Source organism: Rhipicephalus sanguineus, chromosome 1 (assembly GCF_013339695.2).
Source record: "Rhipicephalus sanguineus isolate Rsan-2018 chromosome 1, BIME_Rsan_1.4, whole genome shotgun sequence".
Classification (NCBI taxonomy): Eukaryota; Metazoa; Arthropoda; class Arachnida; order Ixodida; family Ixodidae; genus Rhipicephalus; species Rhipicephalus sanguineus.
In genome coordinates, this window is record NC_051176.1 from 174,197,981 (window position 1) to 174,219,967 (window position 21,987).

Genomic DNA, 21,987 nt, shown 5'->3' on the forward strand with positions numbered 1-21,987 from the left:
TTGGGCGTGTGCGCAGCTGCTCCAGTGGGGCAGCACACGATGCGCAAAATATGCGATGGTGAAAATGATGTAAGTATGGTAACTTAGTGTGTTCTGCTGTACAGGTTAAAAAAAATTAAAGGCAAACGTAGCCTACAGCACTGATAAATGAAGGACATCTTGCGTAGTTCAAATGAAGCTCACCATATCAATGCAAACAAATGAACACTTTCTAATTAGCTCCAACATGATTAGGACAACCATCTTTTTTTTTATATCCAAGGAACAATAAAGATGGCCATGGTAGTCTCAATTTTTACCAGTGAATGGGTATTATCACTTTCTGAGTGTTTAGCGCAACTCAAACAGAGCAAAAGAAAAAGGTAGGGGTAGAAGGGAGGACAAGACGACAGTTTAAGCACATATTCATCAGCCTGTCTAAAACATGTAAAGTTTGATCATAGTAGCATCAACATGACCAAAACATGTTGCAAACATACTTCATAAAACAAAAATGTACCTAATGGGCGTTCATGTTATCAGTAGCATATAAGGAACGTGCTGTGGGCAATTTCATTGGCTGGCACTATAATAGCAAATGGCATGGCTACACCACGTTGCATCCAATGACTATATGAAATATTTTCGGTAATGACCTGCATCTTGCACGAGTTCATGCTGTAGAAACTGGTTTGAAACAGAGTATGGTTGTTATGACTTATGTTGTGACATTTAACCAATCGAGGCTCATTACTAATAATAATTGCTGGGGTTTAACATGCCAAAACCATGATATGATTATAAGGGATGTCGTAGTGGAGGGGTTAGGAAATTTCAACCCCCCTGCAGTTCTTTAACGTGCACCTAAATCTAAGTACACGGGCCTCAAGCACTTTCGCCTCCATAAAAAATGAGACCACGGTGGCCGCATTTCATATGGAGGCGAAAATGCTTCAGGCCCGTGTACTTTAGTTCCATGGCCGGGATTCGATCTCGCGACCTTCAGGTCAGGAGTTGAGCACCATAACCACTAGACCACTATGGCGGGGTGACGCTCATTACTGAAGTGCTATACTGATTTTAATCTCATTTTGGAAATAGCAGCACATCAGGTCTAAAATAGAATGAAAAGTAACTGTAGATAGGTAGGTAATGGAAGGAAGGCATAGGGTTACCGTATTTATTTGCTTATAGGGCTGCCTTGATTTAAAGCCATCCCCCACTGCCCCCAGCCCCCAATCTTTGGAAAACAAAACATGCACGCACGTGCGCACACGCACACACACACACATGCTTCCTTGAATGTACGGTAGTTCCATAAGCATTAAGCTTTGCAAATCAGCTGAAATGTAAAAGTATGCAGCAGTCTTGTCCCACTGGATAGCATTGTAAGGATCATATACATGACAAGTCTGACGTGTCTTGTCATTTTCGAAAGGAAGGACAATTCCACCATAGCAATGATGGCAGTATGTGGATGATTGAGAACAAACACTGGTTCGTCCCAGTGTGCATGTACTAAAAGACAGTTATTTGTGCATTCTGATGCCCAGCATATAGTCCATGACACTGCATATATGTTAAAACAAAATAAAAGCCTCAGTATGCATGCCTAAAGGCAGGTGGCATGGAAAAGTATGGTAGCCTAGAGTGACAATTTTGGGGGATGTAATAATTTTTGTGTCATTTTGTATGACTCAGCATCAAAATGTCAGTGTATATGGCAGACAATGTTACTGGTGGTATGCCAAGCTTACTATTTCCCCATAGTACCAGCAACACTGTTTGCCATATGCACCAACATATTTGGCACCTGGTCACGCAAAATCTTTCGCTGTGTCCCTGAATGTGAACACTGCAGAACACCACCCCAGTGAATCAGCATCAATGCAACGACATACAGCTTTGAGTGCTTTAATTTTCTTTTTGATGGTCTTAGTCTTGCTGTATTATCATGAACTGAAACACATAAAAGTTAAATATAACACAAACTAGCCGAGGTTTTAGTGCTGTTGGTTTGTAAAATTCAGAAAGTATGTGCCACAGTATACATACTTGGCCCATACTTGCACGCCAACAAAATGCCGGTAAAAAGTGCCTAAATACTGCAGCAAATGTACTGCCTTGACCAGCCCCAGATGCGATTGTCATCATCATGCCATTCACATCCGATGCCATATGCAATGGTTCACTCTCACTGCCCAATTGTGGATGGAAGGCAAGAGCATAATATGATTCACATAAGCTATTTCGATCCAATGATTGTCACATCATTGGCAATTCACTATAGAATATGGGATCTCCTTTTACTGCATTCAGGACTAGAAAACAAGGTGCCTACATTAGTGAACCGACTTTTCTTCTTACAGCTGCCCTAAGAGCAGCACTAATACACGAAATTCTGCTGCCAGATAATGAGTGCAGTCGAATGATGATACAACACACCTTCACTTTTGAAAATCTGCAATGTAATGAAAGTTTTGATTTCTGCGCTCTCCATATTGGGTAAACTGCGCTAGCCTTTCATATACATGAGACAGATGATCCCCTGGATTACTTGAAGAGGTAGTCATGATTTGCATGATAAAAAGCCAGGTGATGTTACATAAATAACAGTTTCACTAATTAAATTTGTAATTATTATTCACTTTGGAAGAATTGAAGCCAAACTATTAAATTCACATCCATCTAGCAGAAATCCTGTGCTGAGCTTGAGTTATGAGAAATATGTCCCAAAAATCTGTGGTGAAATGTGTTAATGTTCCACTGAACACCTGCCACTGATACATTTTTGCACAGCCAATGTGCCACATTTTTGCCACTGATATGATATGCATATTTCTTGTGAATGGTACTAAACACAAAATTTCTGCTAGATGAATATTAGTTCACAGTTAGCTTAAAGTTTGAGATTGAGACATGTGCTCTAAGTGAATAATTGTAATACAATTAGTGAAGCTTGGTCAATAAGCGACCATTATAGTGAAATTTTCAGTACAAGTGATGTCTGCCTCTTCACATAATTCAGCCAATGTTAGAGATACGCATTATAGCATGCAATCATTAACTAAAAAAATGCGCGCTATGAACGAAAATGCATCGTCGATGTACAGGAACTGTAAGCGAGGTGCACTGTAACTTTACAAGTTAGTCTGGCCTTTGTCAAAGACAGTTCTAGGTGCACTATTTTTGAGCTTAAAGAGAAGTTACAGATTGCTTCATAAAAAAGCAAGCACAAGAATTCTTAAAGGGGTCATGAACCACTTTTCCAAGTAATGATCTAATGACCTTAGTGTTAGAGTTTACTGCCTCCCGAATCGATTGCCGCAAAAATTTCTCGAATCCGTCAAGAATCAGCGGAGTTACGGGGGTTTGGCGCACGATCTCGGTGCTTTCTCTCTTTTCTCGTGCCGACGAGCGCACTGGAAGCTAGACAGGGAGGGATGGCACGGGGGTAAGAAGTTACGTCAGCGCGCGTCATGAAACGCGATCGCTCTCCCGCTGTGATTCGCACGCGCGAGTGCGGCTACCGTGTAAAGTTAGCAGACTGAGGAGTGCGGCGCGGGCAAGTGGCGGCACCCCGTGGCATGAAGCGCATCTCATCCGGCTATCGGCCAATAAGCATGCCATGTCTCCGCGACGTCAGCGTGCAGACGCCCCGCCCACCGACGAGAGTGAGAACCGGCCTCTGTTTGAAAAGAGGGCGCCTGAGGAAACGGTAACTTCGCGCTCCGCTTGTGGCCTTTACGCGGCGCGCACGACTGTAATATTTTGAAGAGCAGTTCATAGCCATGTCAGCTTTCCGCAGGTTGTGTTTTTTCAACAAACCCAAGGGGTGCTTCATGACCCCTTTAAGTTTTGGTAATCCTGCAATTCTGTAATTGGTTTTGAGGTTCGCTCTAAAGGACTGAACACGTGTGGCTTGACGAGGAGAGCACAGTTAGGGAGTAGGGGGATTGCTTTTGAAACTGTGCAAAGCCACAGTTGCAGGACATAAATTGTTCAAATGGTACATCTTATTCTTACTCATAAAATGTTATGAAAATATGAAAAAATAGTTTGTTCTACTACAGAGGAACTACCTAATCAATTTCAAACTTTGAGAAAGTTTCTATTAAAAAAAAGGTTTAATTATACAGTCGGACCAGACTATACTGAACTCGGGTAAACGGAATTACCCTTTATATCGAACTACTTTCGATCATGGCAATGCTTTAATGTCAAGGCATAGGAAAATCTATGGCTACATCGAACAAAAGTAGGCGGAACGCTTGATATATTGAACATCAGGGAGCGGGAAAGTCCCAAGAAGTTTGCTTTCCCTCGCAACTTTTGGCTTCTCCTCACAGAAGGGGGCTTTCACAAGTGCATTTGGGAGACCGAATGGTGCGATTAGGAGGACGCCACGCAGAGCGAGTAGAAACCACCACTAGCCATCACGTGCTTTCCCTCATAATTTGTCATCGTTGCGCCGCCAGCCCGTCATGCGAGATCGCCATTCGCTTCTCTGCTCGTTTTGTTAATAATGATAATGAGATGGATGCCGTAAAAGAGAAGAACCTGCTGTTGAACGCGATGTTCACGATAATCAGTACAGTCAAACTTGGGAAAACAAGCCTTACGTCGCCGCTGCGTACAGCATCCCAAGAAGCACGCTGTGTATGATATTGAAAAACAAGGCCGACAATAAGGCCAGGGCAGACTAGAAGTCTGGTGGCTGACGAATACGCACAGCTGCATGTGAAGATTTTGAGGCATTATATGCATTGATACCATATTTTCTAGCACCCCTTCATATAACCTTGCATCGCCATCTACAGACCGCAGAAAAATGCAAAATTAAAAGTAAAAACACTGCGTATTGCCGTGAAGCAAATTTGTGCACCGAAATTCATATTGCAAATAGTACAATAATTTTGTTAAAAGTTGTATATAGAATTAACTGATATAACGAACTAATTCCCATTTTTTTGCGAGTTCAACGTATGTGGGTTCAACTGTACTGATGTTTAACTGAAGAAGCTACTGCTAACTCTCAACTACTTCCACAATTTTTATGTAGTCACAGAATAAATGGCTGATGTTGCTAATGACAGGAATGCTTAACTGCAGTTACTCCATAAAAGTCATAACGGTTTCCTATTTTATAATATTATTACATTTTTAGACCTAAAGTTATGATTTCTGCACTAAACATATTTGTGAAGTGACTTATAATTCTTGAATTCAGCCCCCCAAGATATGCATATCTATCTCAAGCAATGGATCCATCTTTTGACGCTTAAAAATATACTACTGCAAGCAATACCACGATGAATCAAATCCCATAAATGATGAAAGTAAATTAGAACTTGTATTTAAAATGCTTAATAGCGGTAAACATAGAGTAATGTATAATCAACTGTCTCATAGTGAATGAATGGATGTCTGTCCTGCCGTAACATAATGGCAATTCAATGTTGAATAGTCTATTTGTACTCCAGTTTGCCAGTGTAAGTATAGCACTCATGTGTGTGCAACCATAAGTTTCTTTTCCAATTTTTTAGGAAAACATGAGGTACAAACATTACACGGTAGAAATAGTTACTTACAAGTGGTATTTTGACAGAGCCTATCAGGTCTCCTACAGCTGCTGTTACGTATGGCTAAGCACCATCTTATATTTTGCTGTTGAGAGATACAGCAACTGAAGCTTCAAATTCAGTGGCTTTGTATGCACATAGTCACTACTAGGTAACATAAATACTATTTTTCAGGATCTTTAAGTTAACAGTATGAGTGCACTAATTTGGTCACTACTGACACACATATGATGCACATATGATGCACATATGATGCACAAATGAACACAAAGAGAAAAAAAATGCACACAATGACAAAAAAAAATTAACAAGAAGAAAAGCTGATGGACAGATAAAGCAATATCTACAATATCACACTGCAACATATTCTAATATAAGTTATTCTTTGTCACACATAGGAGATAAAGCTACACAATACCTCATACCACTTTCATGACTTGTCTTCTCTGACCAAGGCCTACGTATGGGACCACCAAGTGGTCTCTAAGAGCAGGTATGAATACTACGTTGGGCGAGTTGGTGCATAGCTTAACGAAAGCATTATGGCGCAAACCGAGAATCAATGAAAAAAAAGCAAGAAGACAGCTGGCATCCTATCCTGTCTTGTTTTTTCCTTGATTCTCAGTTTGCACCAAAATTCTTTGTTAAGCAAGATGAGGCATGGCCATCACGCAAGAGACTTGCTTAAGAGTATTGTACCAGATGAAAGTAGGCTAGTTAAACAATGAACATGCCATAGAGCAAACACACAAAGCCTGCCACACACTACACCTTCATGAAAGAAAAAAGGAATAAACTGAAGGCACAGAAGTTGCAGCGGCAGCATTATCATGCACTGCACAATTTTCTCACAATTTTTTGGCGTAGTTCACTCACTGAAAGAAGACATCCCCACATCAAATTCTCTGGAAAAAAAAAGCATAAATAAATAGGAAGGAAATTGGGGAAGGGACAGACAGGGCAGGATTAAGACAAAGCTTGGTCCCAGAAAAAAAAAAACTGTAAAAGCAACGAAGTTGTAGAAAAAGAAATTAAGTAAAAGTTCTGGTACAAACAGTCATTGACTGCATGCAATGCATAAGAAAGCACATGAAGGACAATCCAACCATGGTAAAACAAACAAAAATTGGGGGTCCATCAAACTGCAGCCCCATCAATTGGCTTGCCAAAAGTCTTGGAAGATGTCATGCAAAATGGTTGCCGGCTCAGTCTGTACGAAACCACTGAGGCCAGTTCATCTGAATGCGACGCACAATCTCCTTTTCCTCAGCTGACGACTCATCGTGTGTGAGTGCACCCTCAAAGCAGCGATGAAGCTCTGCTTGACGATGACCTTCATATTGCGTAGAACCAAGTAAGTGCTCCACCAAGGAAAGATACAGAAGTCTTCGCTGCAAGTGAAAACGGCATGTTTACAACCAGATTAACTTTCCATGGCTAAACAAAATAATGTCATGTCTATATTATAGCTATATTTTCATAAAAGTGCTGGAAAAAGAAAATATCTTAAAAAAGCAAATATGAAGGCACAGCTCCCACTAGTGCCAAGTTGCTTTTTTTTTCATCCTCTTTCATTTACATTTACCATATTGACATGTGCACTTTTTCCCAGTGAACGAAAGAAGGGGAGCTGCTCTAGACTTCGTTTCCTTGTTAAACAGAACCAAATGAATCCAACAGACAATAAAGCCAAGGAAAGCAAAGGAGAATCATCACCTTTTTTTTAAACTGTAGTGTAGTAATTACGACGTAAATTGAAATGAATTAAAGTGGACAAAAGGAAAACACTCTGTCAATGTGGCTCGAGCCTACAACCTTAACCCCTTAACTGTTTTATTATTTTTTTTCAGAGATTTTTGTCTAAAAATGTTTAATTTATTTTCAATTTTGATAGCAAATTTTTTGCTTCTAAAAGCATGTTTGGATTGACGAAAAAAAATTCCAGCATATATTAACTCAAATTAGCATAACGAAGTTTATTGTCCCATGGCTTATTAGTGTCTTTCACGATTTGTGAAATGCCATCGTCAAGAAACTGGTGAATATAACACATCAAGTCATCAAAGTAAACTTCGATATCTGAATAATTAGTGCCTGAAGAGCTGTATGATGACGAAAGGCTTCTTTTCTGCGATGATGCATGAGCAACGCATGCGTCACCTTCACTGGACAACTTTTTCTAAACACAAGTCACAAAAAAATGTGAAATGGTGGTTAAAATAAAAGAAATTGCCAAGCAAATGCGGCCATTTGTGAAGTGACACATGAAGAAGCCTGGAAATGAGCTAGTCTCGTTCAAAACGCTCATAGGGAGATATTATCTCAAGTGGACGAGCCACACTCATCCAAAACGGTTTGGGCACAGTTTGGCAAGGACAAGCTGTGCTCGTCCAATACTGTTAAGGGATTAAAATTATGCATCTGATGCTCACACAAGTGAGATATGCCAGAGAGCGTTCCCCTATTCACCTTGTAGGCTATTTACGTGCATTTAATCCCTGGGGGTGTTTTCCAGCGCCACTCATAGCCAAGGCGGTAAGTGTGGAACACTCTTTTTGCCAGAGGGCATCACACGTTGTACGTGATCTTTGCACAAGGTGGCAGGTGGCCAATAAACCCTCACATGCTACCTAAAGGTACCAAGTCTGCTGGGACAAAGCCCTCGCTATGAAAGAACGAAACAAGTGGAATTGTTCATGGGGTTTTTTCTTTGTTCAACACAACCACATGAATCCAACGGACAACTCTCGACTGAGACCGGAAATGGGAATATTAGATAATTTTTTAACGATTTTCAAAGTAGAGACATATGAGTAGAGACATATGCATGTTTTTTATTTATTGAACTTCTAATGAACAATACAGGTATTACTGAGAATGTTCTTGCAATGATGAAATCAGCCAATGGCGGTGTCTGTACCATCGACTACATAGTTTGCCAAGGGTAGAGCAAGTGATTTTTGGCTGTCTTTGAAATGAAATTTCTAATTCCCTGCTACGTCTATTGCTAAATTATTTGGTTTGTGTCACAGGAGCCTTGAGAGTACTGATCGGCAGTATTTTCGGACAATGTTCAAAAAGTGTTGTAAGGCACCTTTAACCTCTGCAGCTAATATTTATAACATTAACACAAGAGTAGTCAAAATACAAAGCCTCTATCAAACAGAATTCTATCATCTTTTCTAAAAGCCTTTTTCACGAGGAGTGTTACTGGTAGGCTAGCAAATAGGCAAAACCATTATGGCTCTAAAAAAAAGTGCCGGCATTTACAGATAAATAATACTGGCTAATTGGCAGCGAGGACATGTGGTGTCGCCATGTTCATGGCTGATGCAGTGAGGGATATTGTGGTGCACTCCCTATTGATGTGGCTGCCGGCACATCACCCCATGGGCACCCTCTTGAAGTGTTTTATAGGTGCTTTCAAAACAAATAAAGTTTGTTTTGAAACTCATCCTGGGCAAACAAGTGCTTTAAACATGCTGTATATCTTTGTAATGCATGTCCACTGCAATAGGTTGTCGATAAGAAGTTCGCTAAGCCAGTTTTTTGCATGAAGGAAGCAATTGCATTCATCCATGTCATACACTACAAAGCCTCAGCCACTGTCATCTCACTGCAGTGACTGTATAACTTCTCAGTGAGTAGTTGCTTGTGTGCACATATGATATGGAGTAATATATATTTCTATTTTGCTGTAAGCAGTACCGCCTGTGTGCCTTGTTTCTTTCGGCAAGGACGGGTCTTTTTCAAGGTCGCCCGTGAAGCACAATGCACTTAAGTCTTACTGAATGGACTACATGAAAAACGCGGACATCCTTTGCACAACAATGACCCTTTAGATAAGTGAAATTATGCAGTAACAAATCTCAACTGGTGAATACTTATTGAAATGGTTTGCAGCGCAAGCACGGTAGTGCAGAAGGAAAGGAGTAAAAGCGAGGAACGAAAAGCAAAGAGGGACGACACCCTCTTTCCGTTCCTTGCTTTTACGCCTTTCCTTCAGCACTACCGTGCTTGCGCTGCAAACCCTTTCAATATGCACTTTAACCAACTAGCCCAAATAGCCGTTCTTCTTTGGTGAATACTTGTTGGAACTGCACAATTGCAACCATGTCATACTGAAGTCCTATTTGTCTAGCAGCATCTATTTCAAGGTATCCATCCCCAAAATGTGCTAGACTATGTACTAGCATTCCTGTTAACATTCCAAGCTCTTAGTGCTGCTAAACTCCTTTGAAGCTGTTCACAGGAACTCCAATATATTTCATACCATGATTCAGAAATGGAGGTGTCAATACTGGTGCTACTCATAGGATTTATACTAAGGAGATGTCACTTGACAACAGCTCAATCTCACAATTTCAACACAAAGCGAACAATTAGGAAGTTCGTTTGTGAATCTTTTCAATTATACTTACCTGGACATTAGCATCTGTTGTGTAAATAATATATGTAAATGACTCTTCAGAAAAACCCTGTTGCACTATATATAAAGGAGATTAGATATTCCCTATAATTAATAATAATATCATAGCATACTGAAAACACATCTGTATTGGTACTTTGTATACTGGTTAACGCCCCAAAAATGAGGAAAGTGGTACAATAAAGAACAGTAAGGACAAGGTGGGATTTCTGTCTGCCCTTATCCAGTTTTTTCATGATGTCCCTTTTTGAATTACTGAACACAACCTAGATTTATTACAGGAAAGGCCGGCATGTTGGCCTGAGATATACTAGAATATCTTGGCTTCCCAGGCTGTATTGTGAAAGGATTAAAGGGGCAAAAAAAAAAAGAATGATGAGAAGGCCAGAAAGTAGGGATGAATACCGATCTACAGCCTACCTTATCACCAGGTGACAGGTCACTTAGCTGCCTGGCTACAATGTCCACCAAGACAGCAACATCGTTCAAGTAGAAAAGTTCTGCTGTTGTGCTGTCAGAGAAGAGCTCAGCAAGCATCTTCAACACTGAGTTAGGAACTCCAGTAACTTCATGGGTGAGCACTCGAGCAGGGTCATCTGCAGGCATAAAGAAAACAAAAGAAGCATGCTATCCTCCTTGTGCGGGTAATATGACATCAGAAAGCTTAAACAGCTTAAACGAACAGTGGTGGTAAGGGGCCCTGTCATGCAAACTGAGAATTTCATTTAAACTGTTATGGTAGGATAGGTACTAGAGTCTTCCAAGATGTTTCATCTCCAATGACAATGCTTACAACAGCTGAGTATTTAATATGTGTGAATATTGTGTGGTGTTAAATGCCACACAACATTCCTAAAATTTTGTATAATTGTATTTTTAAAAGTAGAAAAAATAAAACTGCCCTATATAATAATTTCAAGCCATATAATACTAGAGGAGGGGAAATAAAAGCAGGCAAGTTGTTGATGATAATGATGTATGGTGTTTTATGGTGCATGGGCCAGTGATGGCCAAAGAGCACCAGGACATGATATCGGATGTGAACCATGACTGCGTTAAGTGGCTGTATGAGGGCCTACAATTCTGTGCACTAAATGTGTGTAAAACATGATAAGTATTAAAATCATGAGAGTGACATGAAATGTGTGTGGTGAGAGTGAATGGCAGGTGGCCATGGTAATAAAACTATGGGAATATGGTATTGGTACAAAGGCCTCATCAATGCGCTCGAGTACAGGGGCCGCGAGGCAAGTGCTTTCTGTAATGTAGCTACCACAGCAGCAACCTCTGTTAAGAGGTCATGCTACGGATTGCTTGGGAATACGATGTGAAAACTACTAACATCTTTTAAAAATGTGAACAATGACTCATATTTAAAAAGCGGTTCCCTACCTATGAACATCAAGGGATGCAGCGGAATTTACTGTCACATGCTTACACATGGGTGTATTTGCTTACACATGAGTGGATCACCACTGGACAGAAGGTATGCATGTGTGCTGTGTGTGTGTGTCCTATTCTTAGCCTGCTAAGTGTTACCTCTGTGCAGCATGTGGAGATAGGTTTACACAAGGCTTACAGTACGGGCGCGACCGGGACGGGACGAAACGCTCCACCACCACCATAGTGCACAGACGTTACGGCCCGGTTCGTCTACTCTTCGACATGGTGCATAAAAGGCACTCGAGGCAGGTTGTCAACAAACACAGGTTTATTAACCCCAGATGCAGCACAGTGTGACAATCACCGGATTGTGGGCCGTACAGGGTAACTCCGCAAGACCGATCGATCGAGTATGCTTGCCTGCAGCACTATGGCTACCACACAAAGGGGTACCATTGAATGCTCCAACGAGAAGTTGCCAATAAAGGCAGCGTGTGACTTCGTCGTTGCAGGTATGCGAGCATCTCCCGCAGTGACCAAGTGCCAGAAGTGAGCTCAAGCGGAGAGAGGGCCTAGGGGCTGTCACTGGCGTGGCCAATGAGGACAGGCGTGGCACAGTGACATATGCTAGCATGCCATGCGACAAGCGGCACCCAGACGTCTCCAAGTTGGCGAGGGAGACTTATGGCTTGCGCCTGACAAGCAGGCCTAGCGCCGTGGCTACGACCGCCATGTTGCCGTTTGACAGCGGTTCACGGTGATCAAGCCACATGGGGCCGGCACCGCATGCTAGCTGGGAACGAGGCGCAAGGGGTAGGCGCTCTCGATGAGGCTTGATAAAATGTAGTTTATTCTGAGTTTCACTGTCCCGTAAGCACTGCCAGTAAGCCCGGAGTGTTTTTCTTAGAAGGGGCTTTAGGTCTATTACAGGGACAGCTGTAGATGAATCGGCAGCATTTTGGAGGACGGATGCAGCTAGCTGGTCAGCCAACACATTTCCTTTGATCTTGTGGTGCCCTGGCACCCAGTATACTAAAACATGCTGCTTGGATGCATAAATGGTGTATAGTAGTGAGTAGAGACAATGACAGGACTTTTGTTCTTTTTGAGAGTTTTCAAAGCTTTTAAAACGCTTAAAGGAGTACTGACACGATTTTGAAGTGCAGCAAAACGGACGTTTTTGGGTTCCTTGGCATGTAGTGTTAACGCTCTCCCCACACCGCATCCGGGAAACACGTATAAATATTTAAGTTTGATTTTAAAGTTTTCATCTCCCAGCATCTGCAAGGCAGCTTCACCGCATGGACAGCCCTATGACGTTTCAAGTCAGCTCACTTGGTTTGCAAAATCTGGCTTCTGCATGCGGCCTAAATCACAGAAATTGCTGTCGGAGGCACTGGACGACAGTTCACTCATCATGAACCATGTTCGACTGACAGCAAAGGACAGCAGGTGCATATTTCGTGGGTTGCAGTCTGCCCGTGACGTCACGGGCCGACTTGACACGTCACTATGAAGCTGCCCTCTCGAAACCGAAACCGAAACTGCTGGTTGAAAGAAGCGATATTAAAAATATATGCAATGCATCCCCAGGCACCACGACACTCTTTTTCGGGTTCTCGATACCCGTGCTTTCATTTAGAGCAACAACCCGAAAAATTTTAAAATTCATGTCAGTACTCCTTTAAGGAATCCATGTACTATATATAACTGCCGGTTGTAATTTCAATTTCTTTATTGTGTTTAACAGTCGCAGTATAGCATAAGCCTCCACTGTGAAAATGCTTGAATTGGGGTGGAGAACTCTGGCATCCGAAAAAGATAGACTGACCGCTGCATGGGACACACTGAGACTTTGAAGCATCTGCAAAAAAATTCTGGGTAGGAGTATTTGTGCTGCTGTTCAAGGAAGCACATGTGGATATGAGTAACAGGTGCGTGCTTCGTAACTTCAATGAAAGATACACCGCAGTCTATAAGCTGCCACTGCCATGGTGGCACCTGTACAGCAGGAGCCATCACGCGGTGTTCAAAGAGTCGGACTTGTATACACAGACTACTGTCGGACTTGCACACAAGACCTTGTACACACAGTGAGTAGGGCTCTCTCAATGCAGGACGGTTATGAAACAGACGAGAACTGGATAAATCATATATAGCACTGCCTGTGGGATGTTCATTGTTTGCATTGATTTATAGAAAATATACGAAGGAAATGTAGCATCTCTGCAAATGAAGTGACCACTCATTTGATTCCATGTAAAGGCTTTCTACGGGGCTCATTCAAAAGGCACCCGCAGAAATGTGAATGCCTAGATGGTGGACAGGGTCCAGCATCTTCAATGTGCTCGATGTGGCAGACTGGTAAACTATGACCCTGTAGTCTAGGCATGTGCATATGAAACCCTTGTACAGATTTATGAGGCATTTGCTGTCACTATCCTACGCTGTACGTGAGAAAACCTTTAGAATATTCATAGTTTTCATGCACTTGTTTTTCACGTATTTTAGTGTGGTACAAAGGATAGTTTCGTGTCCAGAATTGCACCCAAGAACTTGTGCTCTGTTTTTACAGGCAGCAGATGGTCCTGCAGATAAATATCTGGTTTGAGGTGCAGGCCTCTCTTCCTAGAGAAAAGGACACAGGTGCTCTTTTGTGGATTGAGGCTGAAGCGATTCTCGTTGGCCCATTTAGACACCATACCAAGACCAAGCTGAACCTGCTGTTTGCATATTGCGAGATTGCAGGATTTAAGTCCTATCTGCACATTATCAACGTAAGTTGAATAGAACATATTGCATTGGATACACAGACACAAGGAATTCATTTTTATAATGTGTACAAATGAGCACACCATCCTGTGGTACTAAGTAGGGGTGTGCGAATATTCGAAATTTCAAATATTTTTCGAATAGTGTTTGCTATTTGATTCGATTCGCACTGGAATTTTACTATTCGAACTTCCCAAAAACAAATACAGTCATTGTCCGATTGAAAGTGACACCTTCAGTTTTTCAATATGCTTCACCTCATTACACTCTCGTATTGCGGCAAAGCTGCCTTTCAGGCTCCGTTACGGTCGAACTTTGTCAAGACACAGTCAACGTCCGATTGGAAGTGGTCCCTAGATTTTCAATATGCTTCACCTCATCACACCCCGGAATTTCGGCAAAGCTGCCTTTCAAGCTCCGTTACGGTCGAACTTTGCCAAGACATAGTCAACGTCCGATTGAAAGTGGTCCCTAGATTTTCAATATGCTTCACCTCATCACACACGGGTATTGCGGCAAACTTTGCCAAGACACAGTCAGCGTCCGATTGAAAGTGGTCCCTAGATTTTCAATATGCTTCACCTCATCACACCCCGATATTGCGGCAAAGCTGCCTTTCAAGCTCTGCTACGGTCACAAATGTATTAACTCAAGAAAACGCCCGTTCCAACATGGAGATGAAAGATGTGGCAGAGGTGGGGGCTCAATTAACGCTGTTTTGGACCTGAAATTTGGGCAGGAAGTCTGAAAAATCGGAAGCCGAAGCTTTTTAGCATCCAAAATTTCAGATGTTCTTATATATCGACGTCTATGAGGCAGATTTGGAACTCCGGACTTGAAGGGAGCACACCCTTGCCCGCCACATCAGTTAGGCTTACACAGAAGTTGAAAGAGGAGGAGAGGCTGAAGAAATGGCATCTTTGCCCATCACGTGTAAAGTGTTGTCGGCAACACTTTGCTTGCACCAAATCATAAACATAAATAGAATTCAGCCTTTACATTGCCTCATTCTTGATAAGACAACTATGAAACACCACCCCGCCAGCGCTTCATCAACCTAGCGAAAAGAAACACTTTCATGTTGCTATTTCATAAGAATATGCTTAGGAATCCTCTCTAACTTTTCTTTCTGCAATTTCGCTTCCAAGTATTCGAAAAATATTCTAGAAATATTCGAGAAATATTCTAAAAATATTCGATTCGATTCGCACTCACACTTCAATATTCGAATTCGCTTTGCACCCAAAATTTTACTATTCGCACAGCTCTAGTACTAAGGTCTCCTGGATGTGATAGAACGTATACGTATCTGAGAGGTCTCATAACTAATATTCCGAACTGCCATGTAGCATCGAATGCTTTTTCCATGTCAAGAAAAACAAAGAGGAAGAACTGCTTGTGTATAAAAGCGTCACGAATGTGTGTCTCAATGCGTATGAGATGGTCAGTTGTGGATTGACCCTCTCGAAAACCACACTGATGTGGGTCAAGCAATCTCTTTGATTGCAGGAAATGTAGCAGCCGGCAGTCGATCATTTTTTTTTAAAGTTTACAGAGGCAAATTGTTAGGGCTATAGGCCTCTAACTCAAAACAAAAGATGGGTCCTTTCCCTGTTTCAGGAGAGGAATAACAATGGCCTCTTTCCAAAAATAGGGATCTCACTGGAAAACCATATATCATTGTACAGGGAAAGGAGGGTCTTTTGTGTTTCAAGAGGTAGGTGCTTCAACATTTTATATACTATATGGTCAGAACCTGGGACAGATTTGTTGCAGCAATTCACTGATGCCCGCAGTTCAGCTAAGCAGAAAAGTTCATTGTAGGGCCTCGTATTCTGCACATTTTCTTTCTAGCTTCTGCCCTTCTATTCTTGTTTTGTACCACTGAGAAGTTTCATAGTAGTGTGACGAGCTGGACACATGTTCAAAGTGTGCAACCAGGTAGTTCACTTGGTCTTCCAAGGTGTTGCCCTCCTGTTTACCAAAGGGAGTGAGTATGCTTCTCACCCTCTATCTTTATTAAACCCATTCCAGACTTTACCTTCGTCTGTGTACAAGTCAATACCAGACAAAAACTTCTGCCAACTCTCTTTCTGAGTCTGCCGGCGTGTCTTCCTTCCTTGGGACTTTACATGTTTAAAATTCTTTAAATTCTCCACTCTTGGAAAGTTGCGGAGCAACCTCCACGCTTTGTTTTGCATTTTGCGCGCACTCCTGCATTCATCGTTCCACCAGGGAACACGCTGTTTGGAACCTGTGCTGCTTGTTTTGGGAATACATTCAGTGGCAGCATAAAGATAAAAGCTGTAAAATACTTAAGAGGGCTCACCAGCTCCAAAGCAACTTAGATTTGAACTTTTTGTGTCCATAGATGGCAGCACTTACACACCACAAAAAGGAGGTAACTTGGAGTACACTCTAGGCGTGTAAATCTCACCAGGTCATGAAAGCGTGCGAAAAGTTTATTCCGCGAGCGAAAAGTAGTGCTGTTTGAAACTTGCACGGGAATGCCTCAAAAAAGGGTGAACGCTCCTATGTTTTCCGCCAGCATAGCCGTAGCAAATGCGATGGAGGGGTTTTGCCGCTTTGTCCTCCTCGTACCGTTGCGGTGTAAGCCATTCCCTCCAACTTCTCCGTATCCCCAAACCGCTCCCGCAGTAACCCAAACAATGGGTAGTGACCTCTCTTCACAGTTCTCTGCCGCTTATTGTCAGAGGCTATAAAATACATAGCTTGCATTGACGTCACCGTGGCCACCATCTTTGTGAACAAACTGGTTGAGACGCAGGGTGAACTTTTGCTCAAACGCGCGGAGCAAGAAATGGTGACACCTGATTAGTTCTGGTGCCCCCTCCAACTTCCTGAATGAAATGTAGTTAATTGGTATTTACAAAGTACTAGATTTATTATTTTTACGCAGAACCCTCTTATCGCGATTCACAACTGACTATGCCGTAAAAAGCAACTTTCGTAAAAAAATTCTTTTCTTCGGGCACGGCTTACATTGTTTTCTCTCGGGGACACTCTTATCTGCTTCTGTGCCATCTAGACAACTTTGGTGATTAGATGGAATGGCTACTTAGAGAACATTACCGTTGTAAGAAAATTCAAAATAAAAGATTTGTACGCTTCTACTGTTTTTATTATATTTGTTATATTGTGCGCTTCTCCCAGATTTATATATTACATACAGCACGCTTTAGGCTAGCGTTTGGAAATTTAAGATGGCAAACGGAAAAAATTTCGCTACATACGAGCGTGGATAATGTTTAAAAATTACATCGAAGGTGGTCGAACGCGAAGACGGGGTCAGTTGCCGAGGAATGTCCCAGCACTATCACCCCAAGTTGTTACGTTGTGAAAAGAGCACGTGTGGAGTCATACACTTGTCAGTGAATGTTTTCTTTCCAAAAAACAAAGCTTGTCTTGATCTCCGCATGTGCAGTTGGTGCCTGGAAGGACCAGTTGGCGGTAGCCGATCGCACTTTTTTATCCATTTGCCTGCTCAAGGCAGCAAAAGCATTCAAGTCTCTGCTGCAGGTGCCGCCGCTGTTAGTTTTGCCACCACATCGGATCCCTGCGGGTGCCGAATAGGACGATTAGCTACGGGTAGGGAAAAATCTCTGAGCACCGAGGATCTCTCGCCAACTGCTTAGAGAAAGAGCTGGAAGCCGAAACGCTGTCGAGACGCCGTAGAAACACTGCATTGTGTTTGGGAGACACGCCTAAATTAGCCACGCATACCACAACACTGTCGTGTGGAACACGCACGAGAGATGGCATCAATAATGCATATTGCTGCGCAAAGGAAACACTGACAAGGAAGTGAACAAGGAAGGAAGTGAGACTCGCGACTGGATTTTATTGAACATAAAACGCATATTTATACGACACAAACCACAAATTCATTTACGCGCATGAGAGGAACCAGCTTTCATTATCGTACAATCTTATGGAAGTATCACTGACGCAAATGTCTCTTCTTTTCGTGATGAAGAAAGCCTCAGCCAGCTCACGTGCCAATTGGTTCTGACTACGCCTCATGATTCGCGTTGTCGCCAGCAGAGGCTGACACGGTTTGCCACAGGCAGCCGACGGCGTGCGTTGCAGTGAAGAGGCAAATTAGATCCTTGTCCGTTCTTTATCGACTGCTGGTGTTCCCTTAGGCGTTCATTTATACACCGGCTCCTTGTTTTAGAATTCAAGAAAACAAATTAATTTAAACTCTGTGTGTACTAAAACCTAATGTTCGGTGGCACAAAAAAGATTCGTAGTAATGCGTGGAATGAATATGTATGTGTATATATATATATACAGTCGATCCCGGGTATATCGAACTCGGATATATCGAATTATTGGCTATATCGAACAGTTGAGAAATCCCCTTGAATTTCCCATGCAAAAGTATGGGGTTGGTGTGCACGTATATCGAACTCCCGCACAGCGAAACATCCGCTATATCGAACGCTGCCCCGCGCCGAAGCCCAGAAAGTGCATTTTTCCTAACAACTATTGATCATTTTTCGGCCGCGTTCTTATAAGTTCCAGTCCCTCGTCGCGCGCACGTGACGAAATTGCGTTGCTCTAGTTCGTTGCGCAACGCTTGTCAGTTCACCGGTATATTTGACGCGCGGTCCGCAGGTTTTAACGCATGGGCTAGTGTTTTTCAAAGAGGCTGATTCCCGAGGGCACCAAAATGAGAATTCGAAGTGACTTCGCAGTCTTGTTGTAATGTTTGCATTCCCTTCATTGTCTCATCGCGCACGATGGCATGCGGGCCCGCAAAGCATGGCCTTTGAGATCCGCAACCTCGTGACGTATTTTTAGTGTTTTCGGTTTTAAAACGCTGATCTCAGAGGCTATGCTTTTTTTCGCATTTCTCGCCAAAGTAGCAGCTGCCTTCTGCAAAGGCACAAGTGCCATCGGTATCGCTATTATGTCGACGGTGGAGAAATGTTTCTTCGACATCTTCGTGCAGCGGTGCAGCGTTGTCTCTTGCAGAATGTGTACTGTGTGTACTTCGCGCTTTGTTCTTGATAAATCGTCATTCGGAAGTCGAACTAAACATTGTCCCGCTCGTAGCGATAAAAATGATGACCGGTGCTTGAAACGACGTCAAGTAAAGCACCGCCATGCAATGTTTCCTTACGGGCCTTGGTACCAGGTGACGACTTCGGGCGCGTCATGACCGCCGACTACGGCGTACGGTGCGTCAGTGAATTTTGCGACTTAGCGTTTCCGGGCGCCGTATCGGACGGGAGCACAGCGAGTGACTTCATCGGTGCAGATAACGACATAGCTGTTTCTTACTGCATCGATGCCGAGATCATAGCTGACGTTGCCGGTGCTAGGGTGCTGCGGAAATGGACCCGTGCGGTTTGAAGATGCCAGCCGCCGCTGCCACCGCTAAACCCTTTACCGCGCTACAGAGCTCGCATCAGCGTTCAGCGTCGATCACCGCTGTTGTGGCAGAAGGTGCTGAATTTACTTATTTGGAAAGCTTATATAATATCGCAAGAAGCAAGACAAGTTGACGGACTTTTTTCATGCGAAATAAAGTGCGCTAACTTGCAAAAGAAGTTCTCGCCTTGTTCTTTAGCATATGTGAGCGAATCGTCATGTTCGAGCTTTTTACGATTTCAAAAAACTGTGTCGAGGCCTGCAGTGCTTTAATTAAAGCCTTAAATACGCATATTTCGTATTTCGAATTATCGATATATCGAACTATTTCGCGATCCCCTTCGAGTTCGATATATCCGGGATCGACTGTATATATATATATATATATATATATATATATATATATATATATATATATATATATATATATATACACACACACAGCATGTCTGGCCAAAAAGAAAAACGCGAGGATAATGTTTATCAAGGATACAACATGAAGTATAAAACTGTTTAGAAATTACATTTAAGGTAGTCGAGCATGAAGACCGGGTAACTTGGCGAGGCGTGAGCCAGCACCATCTCCCCGAGCTGCCACGTTGTGAAAGGCATGTGTCCAGTCATACACTTGACAGTGGCCGCTCAACATCAAATAATGTTTTCTTTCCAATGAACAAAGCTTGTTCTGATCTACGCATGTGTATTTAGCGCCTTGAAGAAGCAGTTCGCGGCAGCCGATCTCGCTGCCGCGAGATTTGCCTGCTTGCCTATGACGTTTCTAAACAGCCACGATGTCTCGGTTCTACGTATTCCTGACCGACAGAACTGAGCGAAAGCACATGAGCCTCTTGGCTAGTCTCTGCTGCAGATGCCGCCACTGTCCCCCTTGCAACCGCAGTAAATTCCTGCGAGCGCTCAATAGGACGATTAGCTATGGACATGGGGCAGCTTCCTGAGCACCAAGGACCTCTCGGCACCCTGCTTATATGAAGTGCTGGTAGCCAAAACGCTGTCGCGATGCCGACGCCGAAGAAACGCTGCCTTGTGTTTGGGTCACACACCTGCATTAGCCTCCCATTACACTTCATCGTCGCGGGGCACACGCTCGGGAGGAAAAGAGGCAGCACAGCCCCCCTCCCCCCACAAAAAAACGATACAAAAAAAAAATACCGAAGCCTGTTTCAAGCTCACTCAGCAAGTCCCTTACTTTTCTACGCAGCGCACGAATACAGCCATATGAGAGGCTGGTGGTAGAGTGTAGGATCGCGGAATATAGCTGATACCAGGTGGAGCCACGTCGCGCCTCTTAAATTTGGCGCGAATTTTAAATCCAGACTGAGAATGCACACATCACTTTCAACGCCTGTAAAATGGAAACCAGGGGCTTGACATGCATGACAATTATACCAAAACAATAAGGAAATAAAGAGGGAGGAAATGTTGTGGAGGAAATTTAGATAACTAAGCTATTTTCTTCAGGAGGCAACAAGAAAGAGCGAGACGTTAAAATGTACAATTTTTATGGATATTTGCCTCTGGTTTGTAAAAAAATGAAAGCCCGAGGAAAATATCTGTCCGCAACATTACCTCGATATACTAAAAATGAATGCAGTGCCGAAAACCCCGTTTAAATCTGACCAAATTTGGGCACGCTAGGGCTTCTCAAAATACGCATGTATTCTCTATGGGAGCTCGCGCTGGTGAACCCTCTTAACAGCATAATCTATAGTTAGAGCAGACATCTCAGCCCATGTCACATGAGTAAGAGTTCGGTACTGTTCTCAATTGGCTGAGTCGACCTTCCATTGAGGGACTTGTGGAAAAAGCTGATTTTGGTTCGGCATACTCAGGATTGCTGGAAGGTGGTCACTCCCATATGTGTTTTTAAGAACATTTCATTTAAAATAAGGTAAAAGTGTCAGCATTGAAATACTAAGATCTATGGCAGAGTATTTTGTTCACAAGGTTAAAATATGTGGGCTCCTTCATATTCAGGAGACATGCTCAAGAGGAAAAGAGAAGCTGTTGAATAAGGTGACCTCGCGCATCGCAGCGAGAATTGCTGTACAGGCTGCTGTGTGCGTTGTAATCTTCAAGAACCAAAAATGGTTCAGGAAGTTCCGCTATTAATGATTCTAAATTGCGTTTGTGGAGCTGATAATGTGGTGGTATGTAAAAAGAACAGATGGTAGTGAGTTTATTGAAAAATACAGTGGTTCGGACTGTTTTGGTTTCATGTTTACTGCGTCCAGTGTGGAACTTGGGAAAAGCCTGCTTTTTTTTTTTTTACAAAAAGTGTTGGTGTTTCTTCAGTGCACCAACATTTTAGGGAGCAATCAGAGGGTGAGGGGAAAGCGTTTGCCATATGAAGCTTGTAAATTTGGCGGTGATTGTGGCCACCCACCATCAAGCCTACCCTACAAGGTAGAACACCTGAAGTCG

General features: G+C 42.7%; 1 protein-coding gene across 2 annotated transcripts in view; it reads right to left on the bottom strand.

Moving 5' to 3' along the window:
- Positions 1-6,214: 6,214 nt before the first annotated feature.
- Positions 6,215-21,987, bottom strand: part of LOC119402614 (NCK-interacting protein with SH3 domain) — a 60,235-nt gene continuing 44,462 nt past the window's right edge. For both annotated transcript variants that reach the window (XM_037669748.2, XM_037669744.2), the window contains exons 11-12: positions 10,411-10,586; positions 6,215-6,952 (exon numbers count right to left, since the gene is read on the bottom strand). In XM_037669748.2, the coding sequence (XP_037525676.1) occupies positions 6,767-6,952; positions 10,411-10,586 (362 nt within the window). In that variant the 3' untranslated portion in view covers positions 6,215-6,766. The remainder of the gene's footprint in view (positions 6,953-10,410; positions 10,587-21,987) is intronic.